This window comes from Trypanosoma theileri (genome assembly GCF_002087225.1).
Source record: "Trypanosoma theileri isolate Edinburgh chromosome Unknown TM35_Tth_1_V1, whole genome shotgun sequence".
Taxonomy (NCBI): domain Eukaryota; phylum Euglenozoa; class Kinetoplastea; order Trypanosomatida; family Trypanosomatidae; genus Trypanosoma; species Trypanosoma theileri.
Window position 1 is genome coordinate 1327105 of NW_021639843.1, and position 24711 is coordinate 1351815.

Sequence of the window (24711 nt, forward strand, 5' to 3'; positions counted from 1 at the left end):
TTTTTTTTTGTCTGCCGTATTTATTCTGTTTATTGTTTTCCAGTTCCTTTTTTATTTTTAAAGGGTTACATAGAGTAATAAAGCCATACGAAGAATAAGAAAAAAAGAAAACACATTATCAGAAATGAAGGTTCCGTACTTAATTTACGTATTTCTAACCCTCGCACCTATTGCAACGCATTCCATCGCCGTTCCCACGGACCCCATAAGACCCATGTTGGACTCCATTGAACTTGCAGAAAGTGCCTTGGCGCCGTTTATAGCATTCACTGGTGGGAAATTGTATGCATCTCAAGATGGCAATAATTCAACATCGGTCTGTCTGCATAGAGGCGAGAGAACGTTACCTATGGTGTTTCCCGTAACACTCACAGACCTTGACAGACTACATAATCTCTTATCAATGCCGCATGGTGAAAAATCAGCAGAGCTTGATATGATAGAAGGCTGTTATTTACGTCGTGAGGGAAAAGATATGCCTTGTGTGGCCTCACTTCAATCTCTTCCTGAAGATTGCTCTATGAATATCACGGATTCCACAAACTATTGGAATTATCGCAGGATGATGACTGTTATGTCCCCAGACTCTGTAAATCTTCTTAACGGTAGCGCTGACTTAATTGTTGAAAATATTTTACAAGTTCAGAACTTACGTGAACGCCTACGCTACTCCATCCTGCGAACACGAGAAGCAGCAAAAGCAGGAATACAATTGTGGCAAATTGTCTCTCAAGGATGGAATAAAAGTAATAATATTCAAGCTCATCAATTATTTGTAGAGGCAGTAAGTGCAAGAGGTGCATCTATCGTAAGAGACTCATATGAAGATGTTATGGATAAATGGAATGTGGTAAAACAGTGGGTGAAAACTTCAGTTGGTGAAATTGATATAAAAGTACCTACCTATACTACTATAAATGGAACTCTTTTAGGTTCTCAAGTCTATTGTAATCCATCTATTTTTTTAGATGATTGGTTAAATTTTTTTGATGAAGTAATGTATGGTTATCACGTTATTTTTGGTTTTGAGCGAGAGGTTGAATCTTTTTATAGTGGATTTAAAATGTTCTATAACAGTACAGGAAGAAACGTTAATAATCTTAATCATTTACCTTGTATAACTGCTTCCTTCGCTATTCAGATGATGATACTTGAAGATTTTCCAGTTCGTCTTGCTTATTGGGATATGGTAAATGAAACAGGTTCAAAAAATGCTCCTTGGCCACTAGAACGTTTTGCTAAACTTGGTGATTCTGGAAAAAGAGTTTCTCTAAATCGTAATTATCTTCTTAATTATTTACATATGTCGTTAGCTTTTTTAACAGAACAACCTCATGTGGGAAAAATATTTGATGGAAACGTTCCATTGGCTACTTGTGTGCGACGAGCAATTCTCCGTACTCCTGGTACAAACGGTGAGCCAGTACCTAGTTCCATTTATGAGTGTATTTCATTATTCCATAATACCTCTTGTAATGACAAACAACCCATTGGTGTTCCTAACATCACCCAATCAGTGCTTGGATTAGAAAAGGATGATGAAAAAGTAACCGTACATTCCTGTCCCTGGGGATTTATTCATCCTAGTGGAAATGCCTGGAATAGTGAAGAAGATTGTGTGATGTGTCCACCTGGATCCTTTGATGATGGTGATGGTGGATGTAGTTGCGGAGTAGACTTCTATCCTTCTGCGGATGGTTGTATGGCGAAGTTGGAGATGTACACACCTTCACCATTATGGGAATGGCGTGTAGATCCGGCTAATGTGTTGACGCCTAATATGGAGGAAAACAACCCAATGCCGTTTCTTAACGTCATGCCTCCAAATACGGCAACAACAACAACATCATCATCATCATCATTGGATAGAGTGACACTAAGAATTCACTGTAGTGAAGGACTCTCACAGTTTGAAGTGTCTATGCCGGGTGTTAATGGAAGTTATATCTCAGGAAACCCCAAACTTATTCCCTTACAGCGTGATATTACTATTGTATCTGCCACTACGATCTCAATTAGACTTGTATCATCAGTAGCCTTCGGTAGTGAACAATGTGATTTCAGTGTATCTGTACAAAATCCAATGTACCGTACTTCTCCACCTCTTCGTGCAGGCACAGCTATTATTTTACCTACAGTTGCAGGAATTCAAGTTTATCCTCTTGATCTTTCTTCAGATTTGTCTTTTCCAAATTCTGTAGAGACTATTCTTTCATGTGATAACTTTCCAAGGAAGAGATCGGCTGTTGTTAATCTGGGTATTTGTTCTATGAAAGATGGAAATTTGGCAGTAGTTGTAAATACACAGAATTACACTCACTTTACAAGAAAATCCTTTCATATTATTAAGCAAGCCGTTTGGGCAGAAAAAAAACGAGCAACCGAACTTGGAAATATGATGAGTAAAATAGGAGATCGTATTCAGCTTGCGGTACGGATAACAATTCTTGAAAACAATACAACACCTTCACAGAAGAGAGTTATTAACAATCAATTCCCTATTCTTAATGATATTTATAAGTTTATTGTACTTCCTGGAACTCCAGAGTATGTAACTGTGGAGTTTCAGATTGTGGACCGGTGTGCCACTAGATCAGGAACACAAGACCCCAGCTGTGCAAATGCAAAATTACTCTTCGCACAAGGCGCAGTAACCACAAGACTCTTTAAATTGCCAACCAATACTAATACCACAGAAACATCAGAGTACTCGGAGGGAACGGGGGAAGATGAGAATCACTTAAATACACCGACTACGCCTTGGTGGCGAGTACTACTTATTGTGATTGGAGTTCTTGACACCTTACTGTTCATTACAGCAGGAGTGTTACTGGTAATCTATTTGGTGTACTTTCGAAGTGCAGATCGTTCTAACAGTGTAAAGAGTGACAGTGAATGTCCGTTTGACAGTGTTTCACCCTCAACAGATTCTGCAGTGCGAGAGGAAGATGATGATGGTATGGGGATTAATGAGAGTTCACATGAACCCACCGTGTTCATGGAATCTGTGGAGACATCGCGTCCATATTGATATATTTTTATTTCGTTTACTTCTCACAGTGTTTTTTTTTTTTTTTTTGTGTTTACTATCATTAATTCATTCTTTCTTTGTTTTTATATAAATTTTTTGTTACAAGGTTTTTTTTTCACTTGTTTTTTTTTTTTTTGTTCTCGTGTTTTGTGGGTGTGGTTACTTGGTCCTCTTTTCATAAAAACAGGCTGTTGCGGTGGCAACTTTAAATACAAACACTAAATGTCTGATCTGTTCTCACAATTCTCTCTTATTTCTTTTAATGCTATTAATTTCACAACTAACATTTGTTGTTTTTGTTTGTTTGATTATTTGTTTAGAGGGGAGGAAGGGGATATGGGGAAGAGGAATGGAGTAAAGACTGAGGGTCTGTAGGGTTTTTTCTCCTTTTCTGGTTATTATATTTGTTTCTTCTATTCACATTATTAAGTTCACTGATGGTTTTTTCTTGTGTTCTTATGATAGGGGTATCATGTATATCTCTAGAAAGTAAAAGGTGTGTGTGTGTGTGTGTTTGCTGCTCATCTATCATTTAAATATATTCTCTCTTCTCATATTTGTGTTGTTTTTGTTGTTTGTTGTTTTTACCTATGGGTAGTCTGAAAGAGAAAGAGAGAGAACAAGGAAACAAAGAAAAAATGTTTGCACGGGCTTCTTTGCTTCTTGCTTTGGGGGTTTTTCTTTCATATCTATATGTCCCGAGTAAGCCTAATGAGTCCACGAGTGATGTGAACATAACAAATAAAACCCAAAAAGTGCATATGTTTCTCTGTGCAGATAATGGGACTTATTCGGGTCGACATGAGCTTCATTATATTAAGGACGCTATGGAAGATATCCGTAGTGTTGAAATTGCAGACTGTCAAACCGCTTTTTTTGGTTATCTCGTAAAGAGTACTGGTGAACGATTACCATCATTAATTGTAACTACAGGCATTTACGTTGTGAGCGCTGCGGCGTGTACGGTGAATCTCATGCAGGACCCACGCTATGAGGCCTTATCCATTGTCTATCTTGGAACTGCTGGTATATCCCCCACTGTGGGTGGATGGAACCCAAATGTGGTGGGTGGCTGCGGTGTGTTGGAGAAACCAAATAAAAATCATTTGGGAAGTGTCTGCGTTACAAACGCTGCACTGCTGCAGGAGTGTGGAATTTGTTATGAAGAAACGGTGAAATCGGAGTGTTCACGTCCTAATTGTGTGCGGCATAATGATACCACCTTCTTTGGACGTTGTGCCTATCGACATCCAACATCATTGGCGTCTATGATGCGAGAGGCGATGAAGGGAAAAGAATTTCCAGCACCATCAAGTACTGTGAAGGAGGGAATGGAATCCTTCTGGAAGGCCCATAGCGCAGTGGAAGATCGTACACCACCGGCAACACCTCAACTGTTAAACTGCGCAGAGACAGACACAAGTCAAATTCTTGCAGGGGCACGCAGCGATTTGCTTTGTCGTGAATACAGTCATGACCTACTTCCTGATATTCCTTTGGAAGATCATACCTGTGTCCAGGCAATGGAAGGATTTGGATTTCTACATGTCATGTCTCGCTATCCACATGTACCAATAGCGTTGGTACGTGCCGGTTCTAATTATAATATGTATCCAATGTCCATTATTGGTAAAGATGATGATGGAACACCTATCTGGAGTCAAAATACTACTTTCATGACTGAAGAAGAGTACAATGAATATACAAGGGCCTCATATCGTTATGCTGTATTGACGGCCAGTACGGTTGTATTAAACTATTTTACAGGATCCCCAGCTGTTAGCGTGGAATGAGGCAAGGAAACAACCACAGAGTAAATTAATTCCTCTTATTCCCTTTTTTTTTCTTGGGGTTTATTCTTGGGTTGGATGTATTGATATAGTTCCTTATTGTTTGTTCTCGATGTGGACTGAGAATAACGTGGGCTATATAGAAGCAAGGGGAAAAAAAAAAAATAGGGCAGAACCTTTGGTGAGTGAGAGAAGTGTGTGGGTGACTGTCATTCAGAATACATAAAAAAAGCAAATAAAATTGATGCTGCTTTAATTCGTTTCTCGTTTTTTTTTGTTTTTTTTTTTTTTTTTTTACTGAAAGCTTGCGATAAGAATGGCAAAGCCTTACTTTTTGGAACTACAGATTTATGGGTTTTGGTAAACCAAATTCTATTTCTTTTATCTTTACAGTCTGCCTAACAGTAAGTTTCTGAAAAGCCCACCCAACCCAACCCACTCCGCCCCGAGCGGGAAGCGGGATAAAAGGGCTTCTCAGCACTTCCATTTCGTTAGTTTCTGTTATGTATTAGCAATCATCATCGGGAAAAGATTTGATAGAGATATGTAAATAATGCATCAAAACTTGTTTGAACAATCATGGAAACAAAATATTTTTCTCTTGTGTTTTATTTCTTTAAAGAGGGAGTAAGGCTAGGGTATTCTATAGTTGAATAAATGTTTATGTTTCTTTATTTGTTTGTTGTTTTTTGTTTTTTTTTTTTTCTGGTGTGTGTGGGGGAAGGGTGGGGAGATTCATGTGAAGCTCATTACATTGTCTGTGTATGTTTTTTTTTTTTTCTTCTATTCTTCCCTTTCTTTTTTTCTTTTAGGCTTCCTAACTATTATTATAGTTTTTTGCCCTCTTGCTTCTAGGTGAAATAGAAAAATGACTATTCGTGTTGTGCTGCAGAGCATTGCAAAAGGTTCCATTCTTGTTGACAACGCCGAGCGTTACGTGAATGTGGGCCGTGGAATGATTGTGTACATTGCCTTTCTCGATGATATTGATGATACCGCACTGCAGCGAGCCGTAACAACTATTATGACGGCCAAAGTACTTCAGCGTCCATCTTTAGAAGAAAAAGAAGAAGGATCTTCTCAGTTCATCACTTCACTGGAGGAATGGCGGGATGCGGATATTCTGGTGGTGCCACAAGCAACACTTGGAGGAAAACTTAAAGGGCGAAACGTGCAGTTTCACTCATTGGTAAATAAAACAAGAGGACTTGAACTTTTTAGTCGATTTTGTCAGTTACTTCGAGAAGCACGGGGAATAGATACAAACACAGTGGATGCCAATGGATCACCTCTGGAGACAATCGCAAGTGTTGATGGTTCGTGTTCTGCAAGTCGTGTCATTAACGGAACGTACGGTAATCGTCAGGGACTGCGGTTTGAATCGGATGGACCTCTCAGTCATTTTTTGGATCTTTAGGAAATACTTGCATACACACCTCCACTGAGAAATCGGTGGGAGTGGGAAGAGATGTTCATTATTTTCCTTATTTGAGATAAGGATAGTTGTGAATTGATGTGATGTAGGGGTGTGGGTATTTACCCCTTGACTCTCTTTGTATGTGTGTCTGTGTAGTTGGTTTATTAGTACATTTTCTGGTTCCTACAGCAAGCATACTATATTTATTTGTTTATTTACTGGTTCTGTTGTTTCATCTATTGTGTCTGTATTTCCCTATTTCTCTCTCTCTCTCTCTCTATATATATATATATATATCCATTTCTCTTTGACTGTATGCCTTTGTGTCTATGTGCTAGCATTATTTGCCTTTTCTTTTTTCCCCTTTGTTTTTTTTTTTATTATTATTATTTGTATTTATATATATACTTTTATTTCTTGGCTGTAAGTGGTGAGTACGGCGTGTGGTATGCGGCGTGGCTGCCGCCTTCTCACCAATCATGCGGCACTGACGCCTTCAGCTGCTGCAACTACAACTGGAATGGGTACTACTACCACTACTACGAGTACCGCTGTGGAGCCACAGTGGACTCCGCAACAGCGTTGTTACCGAGATCTCATGAAAAGTCTTCGCTCGGCGTACTTTCACGATCGTGCGAAATTGTTCTGGTCACGCCATCGTGTTCTTGTGGAGTTCTACAAGTACTCGGGGGAAACAAATGGGGAGGCTGTTCGACAGTTACTGGGTGTTAGCCATGAGGTTGCTGCATTCATTTCTCATCACATGCGTACGGATGTGGAGCGCATTATTAAACACAATGAGGCGATGTTGGCGCTTCCCGTAGATAAAGCGAAAAAGTTCCGCAATGATTATCTCTTAGCAGAGAAACAGCATGATTCATGGTGCAAGCAAAAGATCAAGAACATATTAAGTCGTCGACCGCCCCCACCGTATCCGTTTTTCTAATAATCAAAGAAGAAGAAAAGAAGATGTGGAGGGAACTTTTGGATGAGAGTACTCTGCTTGATACATCTGAAGAAATACCTCATCTTTTATTATTATTATTATTATTATTATTATTATTATTATTATTATTATTATTATTATTATTATATTTATTTTCGAAGGATTTTGCTGACAGTTTTTTTTTTTTTTTTCTTACCCCTTTGGGATCTCTCTTATTTTTTCTTGTTGTTTAATAATTTAAACAAAATAATAGTGATCAAAGCAACACCAACACACACAAAAAAAAAAAATAATAATAATAATTTTGCTCTTGGCGTGGGTACAATCTGTGCAAAGACAATGACTGACAACTCTGTGGTTGTAGCCAAACACGAGGATGGTTCCTCCGTCACTGTGCATTTGCAAGGCGCTCACATTACCAGTTGGCGCAACAGTAACGGCGAGGAACTTCTTTACACCAGTCCAACAGCCGTTTATAAGGAAGGGGTGCCCATTCGCGGTGGTGTTCCCATCATTTTTCCGCAGTTCTCAAACTCCGGTCCGTTGCCTTCACACGGCTTTGCACGTGTTCGGCAGTGGAATAAACAGCAAGTGCAGAGTGGAATGGCCTCTTTTACGCTCGATGTGGATCCACGTGAGATGCAGCACTCACATTCAGAGAAGGCGGAGGAGAACACGACAGCATCAACTGGAGTGGTTTCACTTCTGTACACCATAACTTTCAGTAATGATCAGTTGCAATTGCAGATGAAGATCGTAAATAATGACTCGGCGTCAGATGTTGAGTTTACGTTTGCATTCCATACGTACTTTGCCGTAGATGATATTGAACAGACGTTAGTAAATGGAGTAAATTTAACGCCTTATATTGACAGTTTATCTAAAGAAAGGAAAGTTCGACACCCAGAACAGTTTTGGGGATTTATGGGAGAAGTTGATCGAATTTACCTTAATCAACGTTGTGCGGTTATGTTACTTGATATGTCTAAGAAACGTACCACGCACATTGCTGGAGTAAATCTTCCAGATGTGGTACTGTGGAACCCGTGGGTTGAGAAATCGGCAAAAATGAAAGATCTTCCTCCAGATGGCTACAAGAAATTTGTTTGCGTTGAACACGGCGCAATAGGGAAAAAAGTAAAAATTCCTCCTAAAGGAGAATGGAAGGCATCACAGCAAATTCTGCGTTTCAGCTGTTTAAAGTTGTAACGCCGTACACATCAAACTTTCTATTATCTGTGTGTTTGTTTGTTTGTTTTTGTTTTTGTTTTTTTTTTTTTTCTTCTGATTTTTTTTTCCCTTTTGTTTCCATGGGAGGTGGGTTGGGTGGTAAAATGTAATCAATTTATGGAGTATGTGAAGTTTGATTAAAGGAAAGAATACTAGGGGAAATGCATAGGAGTTTCAATCTTGTAGAACAGGTGTTTTTATTTATTGTTGTGGTAGTTCTCTTTCTCTTTCTCTTTCTCTCTTTTTTTTTTTTTCATTTTGTTTGTTCATCTTTTCTTTTTCTATAGCAGACAAATTTTGTTATTTACTGTGCGTAACTTTACGTCAGTGACTCCATTTTTTTTCGCATCTATGTGTAATCAAAAGAAGGAATAAAATGAAAGATGAAGATACTACCAATTTTTTTTTTATTCTCGCTCTCTATCTATCTATCTATCTGCTTGTTTTCTTTTCTTTCTTTCTCTTTCATTCTGTTTATGTGTATTCACAACATATCAATACATCTCCATTTATATTAGTTCTCCCCTTCCTTCTTCTTCTTCCTTATTTCCAGCTCTGTGTGTGTGCTGACAGGCCCTAACCCCCCCAAAAAAAAGAAAAACCCACAGCAAAAAGAAAAAGAAAAGAAAAAAAAAACGAACAAATAGATATCTACACTCATATATATTTATATACACATATCCACATTCTCTCTCTCTCTCTCTACTGGTAATAATGGCTTTACAGTGTGAGAAGGACCTCCTCCGCCTTCTTCGCAGTAGTGTCAATGCGAATACCAGCAATAATGGTAATCCCACACCTCAACTCGCCCCTGTTGATATCATTGCCGCACTACACGCCGCACTTGCCACTCACGCTGGAGAATATTATGATGCCCATTGTCATGCATTTCTCAGTTACGTGACAAAATTGCAGGAATTTGGATTTACAGCCGTAAAACAGGAGAAGTGTAGTTTTGCGATGCCGCAGCGGGATGGAACGTTAACAGAGTTTTTTCCAAATGGTGCTGCTGTTGAGGTAACGGCTGCAAACTATTCATACTTTTTGAGATTATATTGGAAATGGCAGCAGGAAATCATACCAGATGTACAAGACTTTCCAATTGCCCCATTATTACACCTTGGTGGAAATTATTACCCTATTGCAATCCTTATAGTAGATTACTTGACAAATATAAACTCAGATTGGTGTATACGAAATGAGAATGATTGGAATGCTCTTCAAGTGACCTACTGTATACCATTTGCTGGAGAATTACATGATATACGACCGGGAACACGAAATGATCCTGTTCCCTTTTCAAAAGCCAGACGATTTGGATTGGATGCTAAGAAATCATTACAACAACTTATGGATGCCGCTCACAATTCCGCTTGGTCTTCTACTCTCTCAGAAGAAGAATCTCAACAACAACAACAGCTCTCATTATTGTCTCATGGATATTTGGATTTTTTACGTTCCTTAGATAGTGTAAACAAACCTATGGGTATTTCAATGACAGAAGAGGAATTCAACAATCTTAACCTCACATACAGTATACCACTCAATAACACATTTGTTCCACTCATTTCTGATAATGATAATGAACCTGTAAAGTTGGAAGATAAAGATCGTTTTATAGCTTTGGCCAGATCAAAAATAATGGAATCTATAAATGTTGAAACTAGATCCAGTAACAATATTTCTAGCTGTTGTTCTCATTTAAAAGAAATGCCTTCACTGGAAGAGAGTTTTTGGAATGTTATTGAAAGTATTAGGAAGGACCCAACATCTGGTCCTGGTCTCTGTTTCTCAATCCGAATTCTAGATCGTGATGTTCTTCTTAAAGAAGATGGTGCTAATATTGCGGTTACCAAAGAGAATGTAGAAGAGTATGTTAATCTTATCTACAAAATGAGAGATATGATTCATGCCGCCTTTGTTGAAGATGAAGTTAAAAATAGTCATCACAGTTTTTCTACAATTTCTTCATTAAACTCCTCTGAAGCTAAAAGGCGATCATTAGAGCAGTACCCACCACATAATTCTGCAGAGTGGAATAATTTTACTTTAGATCCAGATGATTTAAAAAATGAAGTATTTCAAATTTTACAAAATATTCAACTTAATAAGAATATGATGAAACCAGAAGATTATGGTGGTCCATTTCTTACTTTTGTTATTCCAACATATGGAAAAGGATTATATAAACTACTTCCCAATGGAAACTCTATTCCTGTTACATGGTCAAACCATGAAGAGTTTTTAGAACGACTGGAGTTTGAAAAACAACGTCTTGAAGGTATTCTCTTGGCTCAGCGACTGTATACATCTAAGCGAAAACAACAAAAGCAGCAGTCAACAAATTCGGGTTCGTTTGTAAAGATGCTTCCAGGTGACTGGAGTCTTCCTGTTTGTCAGCGCAGCTCAACACTTCCCTTGCAAAAAGAGACAAATCAAAATAAAAGTGAACATAAAAAATTATTAAATCATCCTCCACCAGAAACTATGAATGCAGCGGCTATCACCACACTTGATGAAATTGACATGTATGAAAAAAATCTCAGAACTCTTCAAAATGGAAAAGATAAGATTTCACTTAAAGTGTTTGAGGATTTTGGTCTTCGGTATGTGTTGACTGTGGGTGGAGAGAAGATTGAGTTAGTGAAGGGTGGTAAACGACGTCTTGTGTGCGTTCAGGATTTAGATACGTACGTGAATCTGGCGGTGGATAAATTAAGTGAGATACGACGTTGTATTCTCTCGCAGGTCCAGAGAAATGACAGTGAAGTTCATGTATCATAATTGGAAAAGGTCACTATGAGAGAAAGAGAAAGATAAGCTGTGTGGTTATTGAGAAAAAAAAAAAAAAAAAAAACGAAAAAATAGTTTACTCTTATTTCATCTTTTTTTTATTTATTTATTTTGTAAGTGCATTGAGAAAAAAAAACTGTTATTCTTTAGTCTAAAGAATTTGATGGTTATGTCTTTTTTTTTGCTTTTTTTTTCATTTATATTTGTATACTTCTCTTAATACTGTACTTGACTTCCTAATACACTTCTCTTCCTTTGTCTATTTGTTACTGTATGCACAGAACGGATTTTTTTTCTGTTTTTTTTCCTCCTCACTCTATTTATTTATTAGAAATTAAATTGTACGTCTTCTAACATTTGAAAAGCTGTGCGTTTCTATGTATATATGTATATGTGTATATGTTTGTTTATTTGTTTTTTTTTTTTTTATTTTTGTCTCTTATTTACTGAGCGTTAAGAGAGAAAGGAGTTTGTGATGAATTTCACTGGATTATTTGTTTTTCATTATGCCGAAATTTATTTTTATCTTTCCTATTGTACGGGTTTTTTTTTTTTTTTTTTTGTTTATTTATTTATTTTTCATTGGTATGCTCTTATTTCCTTATGGTTTTTTTTTTTTTTTATCCTTCAACTTTATATATATTTACCTATGAAGAGATGGATAGAATTCCCTGAATTGCTCTTCTCATGATGTAATTAATGACAGTGCCTATGTGGTACAATTTTTGCCTGTTTTGATTCTGTTTTTGTATGGTCTCCACATTTCCAATTGTTTCTTTATTTATTTTATTTTTTTTTTCTGTATATATATGTGTGTGTATGTTCGTTTTGTTCTCTATGGTTTTTATTATTTTTTTTTTTTCTGTTTACATGTTGCCTTTATTACTCTATGGACATATAGGGTCTAGTAAGAAAAAGATAGTTTTATAGCATTTTCGATATCTGGCGAAACAACAGTTCTCTAATAACAACAATAACAAAAATAGCAAAAGCAATAGCAACAAGAGTAAATATGAAACAATTGATTGGTCCCTGTGCACTCGCTGTGGGGTTCTCTTCTCTCTGTTTTGTGGGGATAACAAGTGTACCAAGTGTCCTGTGTGCCACCTTTGCCCTTTATGTGTCTGGTGTTGTGCCGGAGAATAATTACTTCCCGGATGTGTGGTTTAGAAGTAACATCTTCTCTGGCGTTTATCAACTTTACTGCTCTCATTTGTTTGGGTATAAATACCTGCGACCAAAACTACACGCCCGTCAACCGTTTCCACATTCCGACTATAGACATGGTGTACGTTGTTTGAGTGGGATACACAAGTCCACATCGCCATTCCCTTCAGAGTTCGCGACAAATTCTGAGTTTTATCAACGTGGAGGTGGTCTTGTGGATCTCCGTAGTTTAGGAGAAGAGGGATATGATGGAGTTACGATTGTTCCTGTTCCTATTTTTACTGATAACTATGCCTATTTTATTTTAAGTTTTTCAACTAAACGATGTGCTGTAGTTGATCCAGCAGATCCTGTTCTCGTATTATATATGTTAAAAGTTATTCGGCATTTAACAAAGTTAGACTTTATCTTGACTGATATTTTGACAACCCATAAACACTGGGATCATGCAGGTGGTAATCAAGAGTTACTCCAACAAGCACAAAATAGAGAATCTGATGATAGTGAATTAATGGATGCTGCATTGAAAGTTTATGGATCTGATATTGATAAACCACATGCCTGTACGGATTATATTAAAGGAGGTGATGTGTTGAGTGTAGCGGGTGGAGGTGTAGCGGTCTCTGTAGTGGCCTCACCTGGTCATACCGCTGGATCTGTTTTATTTCTGGTTGGAGATGCCTTAAAAGAAAAGGATGCCTCGCAGCGATTGGCACTTTTCACAGGAGATTGTATTTTCTGTGGAGGTTGTGGTGCTATGTTTGAAGTACGTTCACTGGATGAAGTTATTCAAAGCTCAGAATTATTTCTTGGTCAGAAATTGCAAATACATCCATCCAATAAACAATTGGTTTCATCAAATAATGTCCTTGTATACGTTGGACACGAATATACAGAACGATTACTACGAGAATTGATAAACCTTCAGAAAGGAGAAGAAGATAAAGGTACAGATGGAGTAGAAACAGGAAATCAAAAATATCGTAAAGAATTGCGTATTGCTATGGGATTAACACGACAATTACGTTCTACATTTATGCAAGATGATATCATGAATGCCGTTCCTTTAGAAAGTGGTGTAGAGTCTTTATGGAGTCTTCCGGCGTGTACGGTGCCATCCACATTGGCGATTGAAAGGAAAACCAACCCGCTTCTCACGCTTAAACGTTCGGCCTTTGAACAAGCGAATACAGATCGCTTCTCAACAAATAAACTTCAAGGTATCATTTATACCTCAAATGAGAGAGATATTGTGGAGTAAGTAAGTTGGAAATTATTATAGTAGTTTTTTTATTTTCTCTTGTTATTGTTGTTATTGTTTTTTTTTTTTGTTCTACTGTTCTCCACTGTATTCACTTACGGATCAATGTGGTTCTCCATATTATTATTATTATTATTATTATTATTATTATTATTATTATTATTATTATTGTTTAATGTTTGATCGTTTTCTTTTTTTTTCTATCTCTATATTCTAAATGCCTTCTTCTCTTAATGGCATCACACTATTATCTTTTTAATTTGTTTTCTTTTCCTTCTTTGGAGATAATCATATACCTTTGCCTTTATACTTCTTTTCTCTTCTTTTCTCTCTCTCTCTCTTCATTACATTCTCCTTTAATGTTTTACACTCAATCACATGTGTTAGTTTCAGCGCAGGATAAATAGAACCCTCATGTTCCCAGCAGCCGCGTACAACACCAACCCGAACGTTGGGTCTGTTCTCGACACCAACGCCCCGTACATTCCTGCCGTTTCTCCTGCTGTTGCTGCTGCCGTTAGTAGTGGTGGTGGTGGTGGTGGTCTTTTACCGCCGTCTTTGGATGAAGTGGAGATTCTTCCAATTGGCAGCGGAGGTGAAGTTGGGCGATCGTGTGTGGTGGTTCGCTACAAGGGACGTTCTGTCATGCTGGACTGTGGGAATCACCCGGCGAAGAGTGGATTGGATTCGCTCCCATTCTTTGACAGTATTCGCTGTGATGAGATTGATCTTGTTCTTATCACACACTTTCATTTGGATCACTGTGGAGCATTACCGTACTTTTGTGAACAGACATCCTTTAAAGGACGTGTCTTCATGACAAGTGCAACTAAAGCTTTTTATAAAATGGTAATGAATGATTTTTTACGCGTCGGTGCTAGCGCTAATGATATTGTAACAAATGAATGGTTACAAAGTACAATTGAAAAAATTGAAACGGTTGAATATCATGAAGAAGTAACGGTTAATGGTATTCGATTTCAACCTTTTAATGCTGGACACGTACTTGGTGCGGCTCTCTTTATGGTGGATATTGCCGGTATGAAGACACTCTACACAGGCGACTTCTCACGGGTTCCCGATCGTCACTTGTTGGGAGCGGAGGTCCCGCCCTATTCACCGGATATTCTCATCGTGGAGAGTACAAATGGAATCCGTGAATTGGAATCCCGTGAGGAACGCGAAGGACTCTTCACGACGTGGGTTCATGATGTTGTGAAGGGTGGTGGTCGTTGTTTGGTTCCCGTCTTTGCATTAGGACGAGCACAGGAATTATTATTGATTCTTGAAGAGTATTGGGAAGCACATAAGGAATTACAACATATTCCTATTTACTACGCTTCTTCTTTGGCGCAGCGGTGTATGAAATTATATCAAACCTTTGTTAGCGCTATGAATGATCGTGTTAAACAACAACATGCAAATCATCGTAATCCATTTGTTTTTAAGTATATTCAATCTCTTGTGGATACTCGATCTTTTGAAGATACAGGACCGTGTGTTGTATTAGCCTCACCTGGTATGTTACAATCTGGTATTTCTTTGGAATTATTTGAAAGATGGTGTGGTGATAGACGTAATGGTATTATTATTGCAGGATATTGTGTGGATGGAACGATTGCCAAAGATGTTCTTTCCAAACCAAAAGAAATTACTAAACCAGGTGGTAAGGTACTTCCTCTTCGTATGCGAACTATTCAATCCGTTTCATTTTCTGCACATTCAGATGGAAGACAAACACGTGATTTTATTCAAGCACTTCCCAAGACACAACATGTTATTCTTGTTCATGGAAATGTTGGTGCAATGGGACAGTTAAAAAATAAATTACAACAAGATTTTACAGAACGTGGAGTTAAAGTATATGCTACTAAGAATCAAGAAGTTATTCGTATTCCATTCAGTGTTCAACGTACGGCAAAGGTTATGGGTACTTTAGCGAGTACTCCGGCGAAAGATGGTGGATTTGTCAGTGGAGTATTACTTGTTTCTGGACAACATGCCTATAGTGTTGTTCACCCAACCGATATTCCACTCTTTACAGATCTTGATGTAGCCCAAATTAATCAATCTATGGTATTACCACTTCCTCGCTATAAGTCTGCTTTAGAGGTACTGGAAGTGTTACAACGTTATTTTGAACAAAGTCAAATGTTTGAAGAAGTAACACCAAAACAACAAACATATGATGCAACGAATACAGAAAATAATAATGAAAAAGAAGATGAACAGTCTACAAGTACGACACGTATTGCTGTTTCTAAAGAAGTGTGGGTAGATGTACAACAGAGTGCAAGATCTCAAACGACTCTTACTATAACTTGGACAGCAAGTCATCGTAATGATCTTCTCGCAGATGTAACATGTATTGCTTTAACAAAGATTATGCATGATGAACTTACCACAGAGAATACAGATCCACTTCCTGTTGATATTACTGGTAATGATCGCCTCTTTCGTTTGAAATGTTTTCATCACATGATGTCTCAGTTTTATCCATCTGTGACGACCAATCTTGGTACAGGGGTTTGTGTATTAACCCTTGAGGATGGGGAAACGGCAACCATTACCGACTGTATTGAGATTGACTTGCAGGATAGTAAAAAGTCTGCATACTCTTCACCTGAAGTTGAGCGTCTTAAGAGTATTTTAAAACGTGTGTATCTGACATTATTTCCCATTCCTGTTGATCAGGGTTGGTGTGATTGTGGCATTATACACGGTGCAGAACCTGTGCCAGAAGAGGCAGTCTAACATGAAGTGAGAGAAGAATATATTTAGAGAAATAAGTGTTGAAGTAACTTCTTCTTCTTCTTCCGTTTGATTTCTTTAAATTATTTCTAATCTTCGCTTTCTATTCTCTCTCTCTCTCTCTCTAGGTTTTCTTTTTCTTTTTATATTTTAAGTCAATATTAATGGCAGTCTCAATGTCCTTATTGACAAATTCCGGCGTTTTTTTTTTTCCTGCTGTGTGCGACTGTAGACACTTTTTGGTGAAGTTATCTATTTTACCTTTTTTTTCTTTTTTACAGCGTATGTTAGGGTAAAATAACATTATCCTGATCACCACTTGAGCTCTTTTTTTTTCCTCTTTGTAATGAAAAGGGAAAGGAAATGGGTGGTTTCATTCTTTTTTGATCTTCTCTGTTTTTTCTTTTCTACAATAATGATTCGTGAAACTTTTCCTTTTTTTTTTCTATCACTTTTTCTTTCTCTCTCTCTGATTCTATTTCTTCACATCAAGTGCGTTCTTTTTTTTTTTTAATTATTGGCACGCAGACGGACCTAACACTGTGTAACTAAGAAAGCAGGAAGCAGCAGTGAACACATCATAGAAGGAGAAACCAAAGGGAGGATCCACGTAAAATGGCCAAGAAGGAGGAGATAAAGGCTGAGGAGAAGCCTGTGGTGGTGAAGAAGGAAGAGCGGGCGGAGGACAGCAACGCCGACAGCAGTGAAAGCGATAACGATGAGGAAGTTAACTGGTGGGAACAGGAGGAATTGCACTTCAGCACAAAAGGTGAGAAGCGCTGGGACACCCTCAGCCACAACGGCGTCATGTTTCCCCCACTGTACACCCCGCACGGCATTCCCATTCTTTACGAGGGCCGCGAGTTCAAAATGACACCAGAGGAGGAGGAAGTCGCCACGATGTTTGCCGTCCTGCGGGAACACGAGTACTACCGCAGTGAGATATTCCGCCGTAATTTCTTTCACAGCTGGCGGGAAATTCTCGATAAGCGCAGTCACCCGATTCGACGCCTGGAGCTCTGCGACTTTGACGCCATCTATCAATGGCACCTGCGGGAACGAGAAAAGAAGTTAAGCCGCACAAAGGAAGAAAAAAAAGCAATAAAATTACAGGCAGAAAAAGAGGCAGAACCCTACAGGTGGTGTATTTGGGATGGAAAAAAGGAGCAAGTGGCAAACTTTCGTGTAGAGCCACCAGGACTTTTTCGTGGACGTGGAAAACATCCTTTAATGGGAAAGCTTAAAAAACGGGTTCAACCTGAGGATATAACTATTAATATCGATGAGAATTCACCTATTCCTGAACCACCAGCAGGACATCGTTGGAAAGAAGTTATACATGAGCATAATGTAACTTGGTTGGCAACTTGGCGTGACTCTATTCTTGGAAATTATAAGTATGTAATGCTTGCCCCTTCTTCAACTATTAAGGGTCAATCAGATATGCTTAAATTTGAAAGGGCACGAAAACTTAAGGATCACGTTGGTGAGATTCGTGCTTCTTATATGGAAGATTTTAACTCACGTGATCAGTTGGTTGCCCAACGTGCGGTTGCCATGTATTTCATTGATAAACTTGCACTTCGTGTGGGTAATGAAAAGGGTTCAGACGAGGCAGATACTGTTGGATGTTGTTCCTTACGTGTTGAGCATATTGAATTAAAACCAAATAATGTGGTAAAGTTTGACTTTCTCGGAAAGGATTCTATTCGTTATGAAAATGAAGCTGTAGTGCTTTCGCAAGTATATGATCTACTTCGACGATTTACGAAAGGTAAAAAACCATCTGAAGATATTTTTGATAGGATTAATCCTACAATACTTAATGATCATTTAAAATCCTTTATGAGTGAGTTAAGTGCCAAAGTTTTTCGTACATATAATGCGTCTATCACTTTAGATAGGTGGTTTAAAGAAAAACCTGTGGAACCTACAGCATCTTTAGCTGATAAACTTGCCTATTTTAATAAAGCCAACACGGAGGTTGCTATCCTTTGTAATCACCAAAAGTCGATCTCGAAGAATCACCGAAACACGATGCATCAGTTAACGACAAAATCAAATTACACCCGTGAAATCATTGAATCTCTAAGGCGTGCAAGGGAAACAGCAAAGAAATCATTGGAAAAGGCATCAGAAGAATTCTTTGCAGAGCAGGATGATAAACAATATAAATGGCTTGAGGCCTATGGTACAGAAGAGCAAAAGAAGGAATATGATGAAATTGTCAAAAATCGAGGATTACCACGACAATCATCCTCTAAACCCAAGTCCAAATCTAAAACATCAACGACTAATGGGAAAAAGAAAAGTGGAAGCAGTAGTAGTAAGGGTGCAAAGAAAAAATCTAAGAAGTCTACAAAAGCATCTCCAAAGAAGAAAACTGTAGATTCAAAGAAATCAACTGCTGCCGCAAAGAAGGGGAAGAAAAATAATAAGGCAGTAGAATCGGATTCAGATGATGATAAAGCTATTGCTGATATTGTGAAAGCAAAGAAAGTCGGTAAAAATGGAACGAAGGGTGGTGTAAAGAGAGGCCGTAATGGTGATGGTGTGGTAAAGGCAGAACAAAGTGACGATGATGATATTCCAATCACTTCGCTTTGCTGAAAAACTTTGAAAGAGGTGATGAAGTGAAACTAGCCATTTGATTTCTGAATTAATAGATATTTCCTGTGTGCCAACTGTATTGTCTGTGAAGTGGTGTTTGTCACCTTAGGAAAGGTTGAATTCTTGTAGATAATAGAAGAATGACTGAAGAGGGCGCAAGTCAAGAAGAAGAAAAAAAAAAAAAAAGAAACATGGAAAGAAGATTCTTCCAATGGGAATATGTCCTTGATATGGGGATTTTCTTTTTCTCTTTAGTCTTTCTCGGTGTGTATGTGTGCGCGCGCTTCCTATTTCTATTATTATTATTATTATTATTATTATTATTTTCACACTCTTTTTTTTTTCGGTTTCTCCTTGTTTATTCAACTTTCCATTTTTTATTCTGGGCAACACGATGCGTGAGGCGGTAAAGAAGAACAATAGGGAAAAAATCCACTATGGATAGACGAGGATTAAAAAAAAAAAGAAAAAAAAAACACGCATAATTTCATATGTCATTTGTATCTTGTGATGTATTAATGGATGTGCTGAGAACAAGTATAAAAAAAAATTGAAGAAAATAAGAGGAGAATGAAAGAAATAAAAAAAAGGAAAGGAATGTATGTGAAAAAAAGGGGTCTGGGAAGACAAAAGAAGCACAGGCTGCCCGTTCGCATACACTGGGCATGCGGAAGAAGAAGAATTTTTTCTTTAAAGAAGTTGCCCTTGTTCATATAATCAAATGTGTTTGTGAATATCATGTACATTTGAGTCTAATGATTATTTCTTATTCTTTATTATTGTTCTTTATTAATATTATTATTACTATTATTTATTATTACTATTATTGTTATTATTATTATTATTTGTTATTGTTACTGTTTTTACTATTTTCTTGTTAGTAGTAGCGTGGCGTCTAGCAATATATCTCTTCACAGGTGGTATATATATATATATATATATATAGAGAGAGAGAGAGAGATAAAGGGAGAGATGCGCCTTTCCAGACGTGTTCAACTGAACCCTGAAGTTATTGATTCGAGTCTTCAGCGACTCAATTGTGTCTCGCAGGATATTGTGGAAGTTGATATTCACCCTACTGTATTGTCGCTTCTCACAACCGTCGCGCCTGACGAAGTGCGCCGGGCTGTGGCTGAACTGCCGCCGCACAGTACATTCAATAATGGAAGAAGAGAAGAAGAGCAGGTAGACTTCAGCGGGGCTGGAATTAACACGGCAGTGGCATTCTCTCTTCACACAGTGCTGCTTTCCCGCAATCGACTCACAAAAACTTTGGGTATTGTGCAGTTTAAAAATACAGTACGTCTCTCATTATTGGGGAATAGATTGCAGCGGATTGAAGACTGTGAAGCTCTCTCACTTTTACCATCACTTCAGTATCTTTCACTAGAGTTTAATCCGGTAACATCTTTACCTCATTACCGTGCTCATATATTACGTATTTGTTCATGGCCTGATAGTCTTCAGCCTAAAAGTTGTCGACTGAAAAAATTAGATACAAGATCTGTACTTCCTGTTGAGGTGGAGAGAGCCGCCCAGTGTCTTCAACGAGAAAAGGTAACTATGGGGGAACTTGTTAATCGTATGCGTTTTTTATCTTTATTAATTGAAGCAGAGAAACGAATCGCACTACATAATGAAATTCGTCGTAGAGGTTTTATTATTCAAGATACTCTTCTTCAATTAACTGTTGAAAATGTCGTCACACGATGTTCAACTCAATTGTTGGCTCTTGTAGATGTAAGTGCGGCATCACATTTGGTACGTCGCCTTATGAGTGGTAAATGTCGTTTGTGTAGTATTAGTGATGAGAATTCTATGATAAATGATGAAAATATGTATGATAATATTATGGATGATACCCATACAGAGACAGAAACATCACAGTTAGCCTCTACATTAAGTCTCTCACTCTCTCGTCCTTATACAGCAACTCTTAATAACCCTAAGAAGGCAACCATTGCGGCTTTTTGTAAAGATTGGTCAAGAGATGTTTTTCGTCGTGCTATGACTTCACTCGATCATCGCATATGTGAACTCCTTCTTAGCATTGCACACTCACTGGGTGAGGAGCTTACAGTAATGGATGTGGATCGCTTGAACAAACTTTGGTTTACCCAAGTCGCCAAGGTTGATAGCTGCAAGTTTTATGAGCAAGATAAGTATAAAAAATCTACTAGCAAAATTGAAAAACTTTTTTTCTCTCCAACTAAGATTGAAACACCATCTCAGAAAATCAACAAGGTGAGCAAGATAGAGAAGAAGGAAGAAGAAGAGGAGGAGGAGGAAGAAGCCCGAGATGAAGACATGATGATGGTGCATATTGAAGTAGACTCCAGTCATCAAAACTTAAATGGTATGCGGGTAGAGAGTGAAACTGATATTGATGTTATATCATTGCGTAATGTTTCCCCAATTTCTCAGCGTGTGGTATCAGATCAAAGAAATCTCGTTCCGATAAAAGAATTACATGAATTTGCTTCTGCTGCATTGGAAGAGGATTATATTTCTCATAATAATCATCATCAAGTAAAAAATAATAGTTTTATGCCGTTGAAACTTGAAGAAGTAGAAGAGCGAAACAGTGATAGAGCATCTCTCTTTTTACCTCGGGAAGCTCCTGTACCTTTTCCTCCTCCTCCTCCTCCTCCTATAAAGAAAAAGATATCGGAACAAGAGCAGATTAATTTACTTAATCATCATATAAAACAGCGTATCTTTCTTAAATGGAAATCATTGTTATGGAAAAAGCAACAGGAGAATCTGTGTACAAAATTCATTCAACAGCGTCTTGAAAATCTTCTTTTGTATTCATTCCCTACCTCACATGCTATTTCCAGTATGATGCAAATGCTTCCTCGGATCGAGAAAAAACGAGTGATATTTCGCTTCTGGTATGAGCAAGCAAGATTATCGTATGCCCCTAGATCTTTCCGTCTAGGACAGTTACTTATGCGCTGGCGCTGGCGTACATATGAAAAGCAAAATATTAACCTTCTTACTATAAATAGACGTGCAAGAACTCTTAAAAATGTCTGGAAGCGTTGGTGTGAGGCACTTCAGAATCGTACTGCACATACGAATTGTGATTCAATAATAAATCATACAAACATCATAGAAAAAAATACCAATAGTGTACCACAGTATTCATTGCTTTTGCATAGTGGTTGTGTTGGAAACCCATCATTGTCTGGTAAAATTCTTTCTAAAGAAACACGAGTATCGTTTGAAGAATGGTCAGAGTCTAAGGGTGCAACAGATGTAACCCAAGGTCTCACATGTAGTACGAAACCTTCTGCAGAGGCTGTGGGCGAGATAAGGATTCTTCAACAAGTGGAACAAACACCTGGTGTTGCTGCTTGTTTATCTTTACCGATGGTGACACCTATAGCGGAGACATCTCCTCCCATACGAATGCCTTTGTTATGTGAGAAGGCAACCCAAACAATGGCGTTACCATCTTATGATGATCTCGCCGCAGAATACAAGGCTGCTATTCTTGCTGAAGCAGATGAAGCCGTTGCGGCAATACAGGCGGATCGTTTACGTTTGGTAGACAGAGTTATCACATTGGAACAGCGAGTAAATGAAGAATGTGTACGTGTGAAGCACCGAGAAGAAGAGATTGAGAATCTTAAAGAAAAACTTGCCGCCATGACAATACGCGAGGAATGTATGAAGTCTGGTCTTGAAGACTACAATCGAGAAATTGAACATCTTAGAGCTGTCGTACAGGCTTTACGAGAAGAAAGGAGGGAATTACTTAGACCTCTTGTGAGATAAATTTCAATACATAGAAAAAATGGGATATTGGAAGGTGGGCACTTTTTTTTTTTTTTTCTTAACTACATTTTCGTAGTAGCAAAAGTTGGTGTTACATTACGGAGTTGTTGTTGTTTTTGTTGTTGCTTCTTCATGAGTATAACGATACCCATTTATATATTGTTCCTTTTGTTATTTGTTTTTTTTTCTATATGTAGTGAATTTTTTGTTTTTTCTTTCTTTCTTTCTTTCTTTCATTCATTCCTTTCTCTTTGTTTCTTATCATTTATTTTTTCTCTGAAAGAGTACGTTTCTCTTTCCCAAGGAAAGATGTTTGGTGGTGGTGAAGAATACTTTCGTGAGCCTCCGTCAATAGACCGTGATACTTTACGTCGTTTTGCAGTCTTCTGTGCCCGCTTACGTGTAGTGGAAAAACCAGGAAAAAAGACTGTTACAGAAGCCTCACGGCTTGCGCGAGAAGTAGGTGATAGTGAAACTGCCTTTGAACTCGTTGTTGGGGTACTTCTTCGCCATATCAAGTCATGGACTGGTAACAAACAATTGACATGTTGGTATATTCTTGATAAACTATGCAAAGAGGAACGTGATAAATATGGCTATACAGCTAGTAAATATATTCTTGATGTGGGTCGGGACTATATACCATATGAAGATCCAGTTCTTGGACCTAAATATGAAAGTCTTGTAGAACATTGGGAAGGTGTATTTCCACGACATGTAGTGGATGCTCTTTGGTTAGCGAAAAAAGACCGTTTATGGGCATTGGCACACCCTGATGAAGTACTTCAACAAAAAGAAGAGGAAGAACGACAATGGAAACAAGAAGAAATGTTTTTAGAGGATGAAGATGGTTTAAATGATTATGGTCAACCTTGTATGGATTATCTACAAGGTCGTTGTTTTTGGGGTGATGCATGTAAGTTATATCATCCACCAGGTGAAGAAGGAAGTCTACCGCTTGAGTGTCGTCTGGGAGATTGGAAGTGTCCATCATGCGGTGCTATCAATCGGCACTTTCAACGTCGTTGCTCTAATTGTATTAGAGAAAAACCACAATATAAGAAGGGACGAAAACAAACGGCAGAAGAACTTTTGCTCTCATCACCAGATCCCAATGTTTATGTGGCTCTCCGGCGGCAATTTGGATATGATCCTAATGATGTGGAAGATACAGTAGCTCATTGGAAAGCTCGTTTGGGTGATACAAGTATTGAATCATATAAAGAAGAAAGACGTGCGGCTTATCGAGTACGTATTCTCGGAAAGGCACCAACATCTGAATTGGAAGAACGTATGCGATCACAGAAGAATTACCCTGATATTGATATGGGTCCACCTGAAGATGATGATACCACAGAAGCAGATGGTGTACCAGCACGTGTAATGATGCAATCTTTGGTTCCTGCAGGTACATCCTCTGTGGGTGCTGTTGCTCTCCTTTCACAAACAATTGTTGAACGTGGGGCTCGGGATCCCAAACTGCCGCAAATACTTCACGAACTCGCACGGTATATGAAGGAAGTTGCAGCAAATACGAATCTTCAACTGTCACCAATACAAGGTGAGACATTACTGACAGCTTGTAAAATTGTCTTTTCAGCATGGGGTGCAGATCGTGCAGCTAAATCTTTTGTACCACCCTTTTTTAGGGAATTACGTCACATAGAGGGCGAGTTAGGGCTCTCTGTAGAACTACGTGATCAACTGATCTCCATCACGAGGGAATTCCGAACAAACTGACGATTTCAAATGATAAAAGAAAAGGGGGTGTTTAGGATATCCCTGAAATCGTAGAGATAACGTGCTGCTCAAACGAGTAAAATTTCAGCAATCAATGAATCTCTCTCACTCTTTACATACTCTCACATGGGTCTGAACCTTTTTTTTTTTTGGAAAGGGGTTAACAGCATGAAAAAGAAAAATGAATTACGT

General features: G+C 38.2%; 11 protein-coding genes across 11 annotated transcripts; all 11 read left to right on the forward strand.

The window, feature by feature from the left end:
- Positions 1–124: 124 nt before the first annotated feature.
- Positions 125–3031, forward strand: TM35_000016170 (uncharacterized protein; the record flags this gene model as incomplete). The annotated part of the gene is made up of 1 exon (XM_029021298.1): positions 125–3031. One exon carries the CDS (start codon positions 125–127, stop codon positions 3029–3031), a length of 2907 nt encoding a protein of 968 aa, XP_028887806.1.
- A 638-nt stretch (positions 3032–3669) lies between these two features.
- Positions 3670–4824, forward strand: TM35_000016180 (uncharacterized protein; the record flags this gene model as incomplete). Its single annotated transcript, XM_029021299.1, has 1 exon — positions 3670–4824. One exon carries the CDS (start codon positions 3670–3672, stop codon positions 4822–4824), a length of 1155 nt encoding a protein of 384 aa, XP_028887807.1.
- Positions 4825–5689: 865 nt separating this feature from the next.
- TM35_000016190 (Chain A, Structural Analysis Of A Probable Eukaryotic D-Amino Acid Trna Deacylase) lies at positions 5690–6238 on the forward strand (the record flags this gene model as incomplete). Its single annotated transcript, XM_029021300.1, has 1 exon — positions 5690–6238. The coding sequence occupies one exon, from the start codon at positions 5690–5692 to the stop codon at positions 6236–6238; it is 549 nt and encodes a 182-aa protein (XP_028887808.1).
- Positions 6239–6686: 448 nt separating this feature from the next.
- On the forward strand, positions 6687–7184 carry TM35_000016200 (uncharacterized protein; the record flags this gene model as incomplete). Its single annotated transcript, XM_029021301.1, has 1 exon — positions 6687–7184. The coding sequence occupies one exon, from the start codon at positions 6687–6689 to the stop codon at positions 7182–7184; it is 498 nt and encodes a 165-aa protein (XP_028887809.1).
- A 339-nt stretch (positions 7185–7523) lies between these two features.
- On the forward strand, positions 7524–8393 carry TM35_000016210 (aldose 1-epimerase-like protein; the record flags this gene model as incomplete). The annotated part of the gene is made up of 1 exon (XM_029021302.1): positions 7524–8393. One exon carries the CDS (start codon positions 7524–7526, stop codon positions 8391–8393), a length of 870 nt encoding a protein of 289 aa, XP_028887810.1.
- Positions 8394–9128: 735 nt separating this feature from the next.
- On the forward strand, positions 9129–11198 carry TM35_000016220 (uncharacterized protein; the record flags this gene model as incomplete). The annotated part of the gene is made up of 1 exon (XM_029021303.1): positions 9129–11198. One exon carries the CDS (start codon positions 9129–9131, stop codon positions 11196–11198), a length of 2070 nt encoding a protein of 689 aa, XP_028887811.1.
- Positions 11199–12219: 1021 nt separating this feature from the next.
- Positions 12220–13635, forward strand: TM35_000016230 (putative hydroxyacylglutathione hydrolase; the record flags this gene model as incomplete). The annotated part of the gene is made up of 1 exon (XM_029021304.1): positions 12220–13635. One exon carries the CDS (start codon positions 12220–12222, stop codon positions 13633–13635), a length of 1416 nt encoding a protein of 471 aa, XP_028887812.1.
- Positions 13636–14049: 414 nt separating this feature from the next.
- TM35_000016240 (putative cleavage and polyadenylation specificity factor) lies at positions 14050–16389 on the forward strand (the record flags this gene model as incomplete). The annotated part of the gene is made up of 1 exon (XM_029021305.1): positions 14050–16389. The coding sequence occupies one exon, from the start codon at positions 14050–14052 to the stop codon at positions 16387–16389; it is 2340 nt and encodes a 779-aa protein (XP_028887813.1).
- Positions 16390–17001: 612 nt separating this feature from the next.
- TM35_000016250 (DNA topoisomerase IB, large subunit) lies at positions 17002–18996 on the forward strand (the record flags this gene model as incomplete). Its single annotated transcript, XM_029021306.1, has 1 exon — positions 17002–18996. One exon carries the CDS (start codon positions 17002–17004, stop codon positions 18994–18996), a length of 1995 nt encoding a protein of 664 aa, XP_028887814.1.
- Positions 18997–19968: 972 nt separating this feature from the next.
- Positions 19969–22779, forward strand: TM35_000016260 (uncharacterized protein; the record flags this gene model as incomplete). The annotated part of the gene is made up of 1 exon (XM_029021307.1): positions 19969–22779. One exon carries the CDS (start codon positions 19969–19971, stop codon positions 22777–22779), a length of 2811 nt encoding a protein of 936 aa, XP_028887815.1.
- Positions 22780–23088: 309 nt separating this feature from the next.
- TM35_000016270 (uncharacterized protein) lies at positions 23089–24519 on the forward strand (the record flags this gene model as incomplete). Its single annotated transcript, XM_029021308.1, has 1 exon — positions 23089–24519. The coding sequence occupies one exon, from the start codon at positions 23089–23091 to the stop codon at positions 24517–24519; it is 1431 nt and encodes a 476-aa protein (XP_028887816.1).
- Positions 24520–24711: the final 192 nt, after the last annotated feature.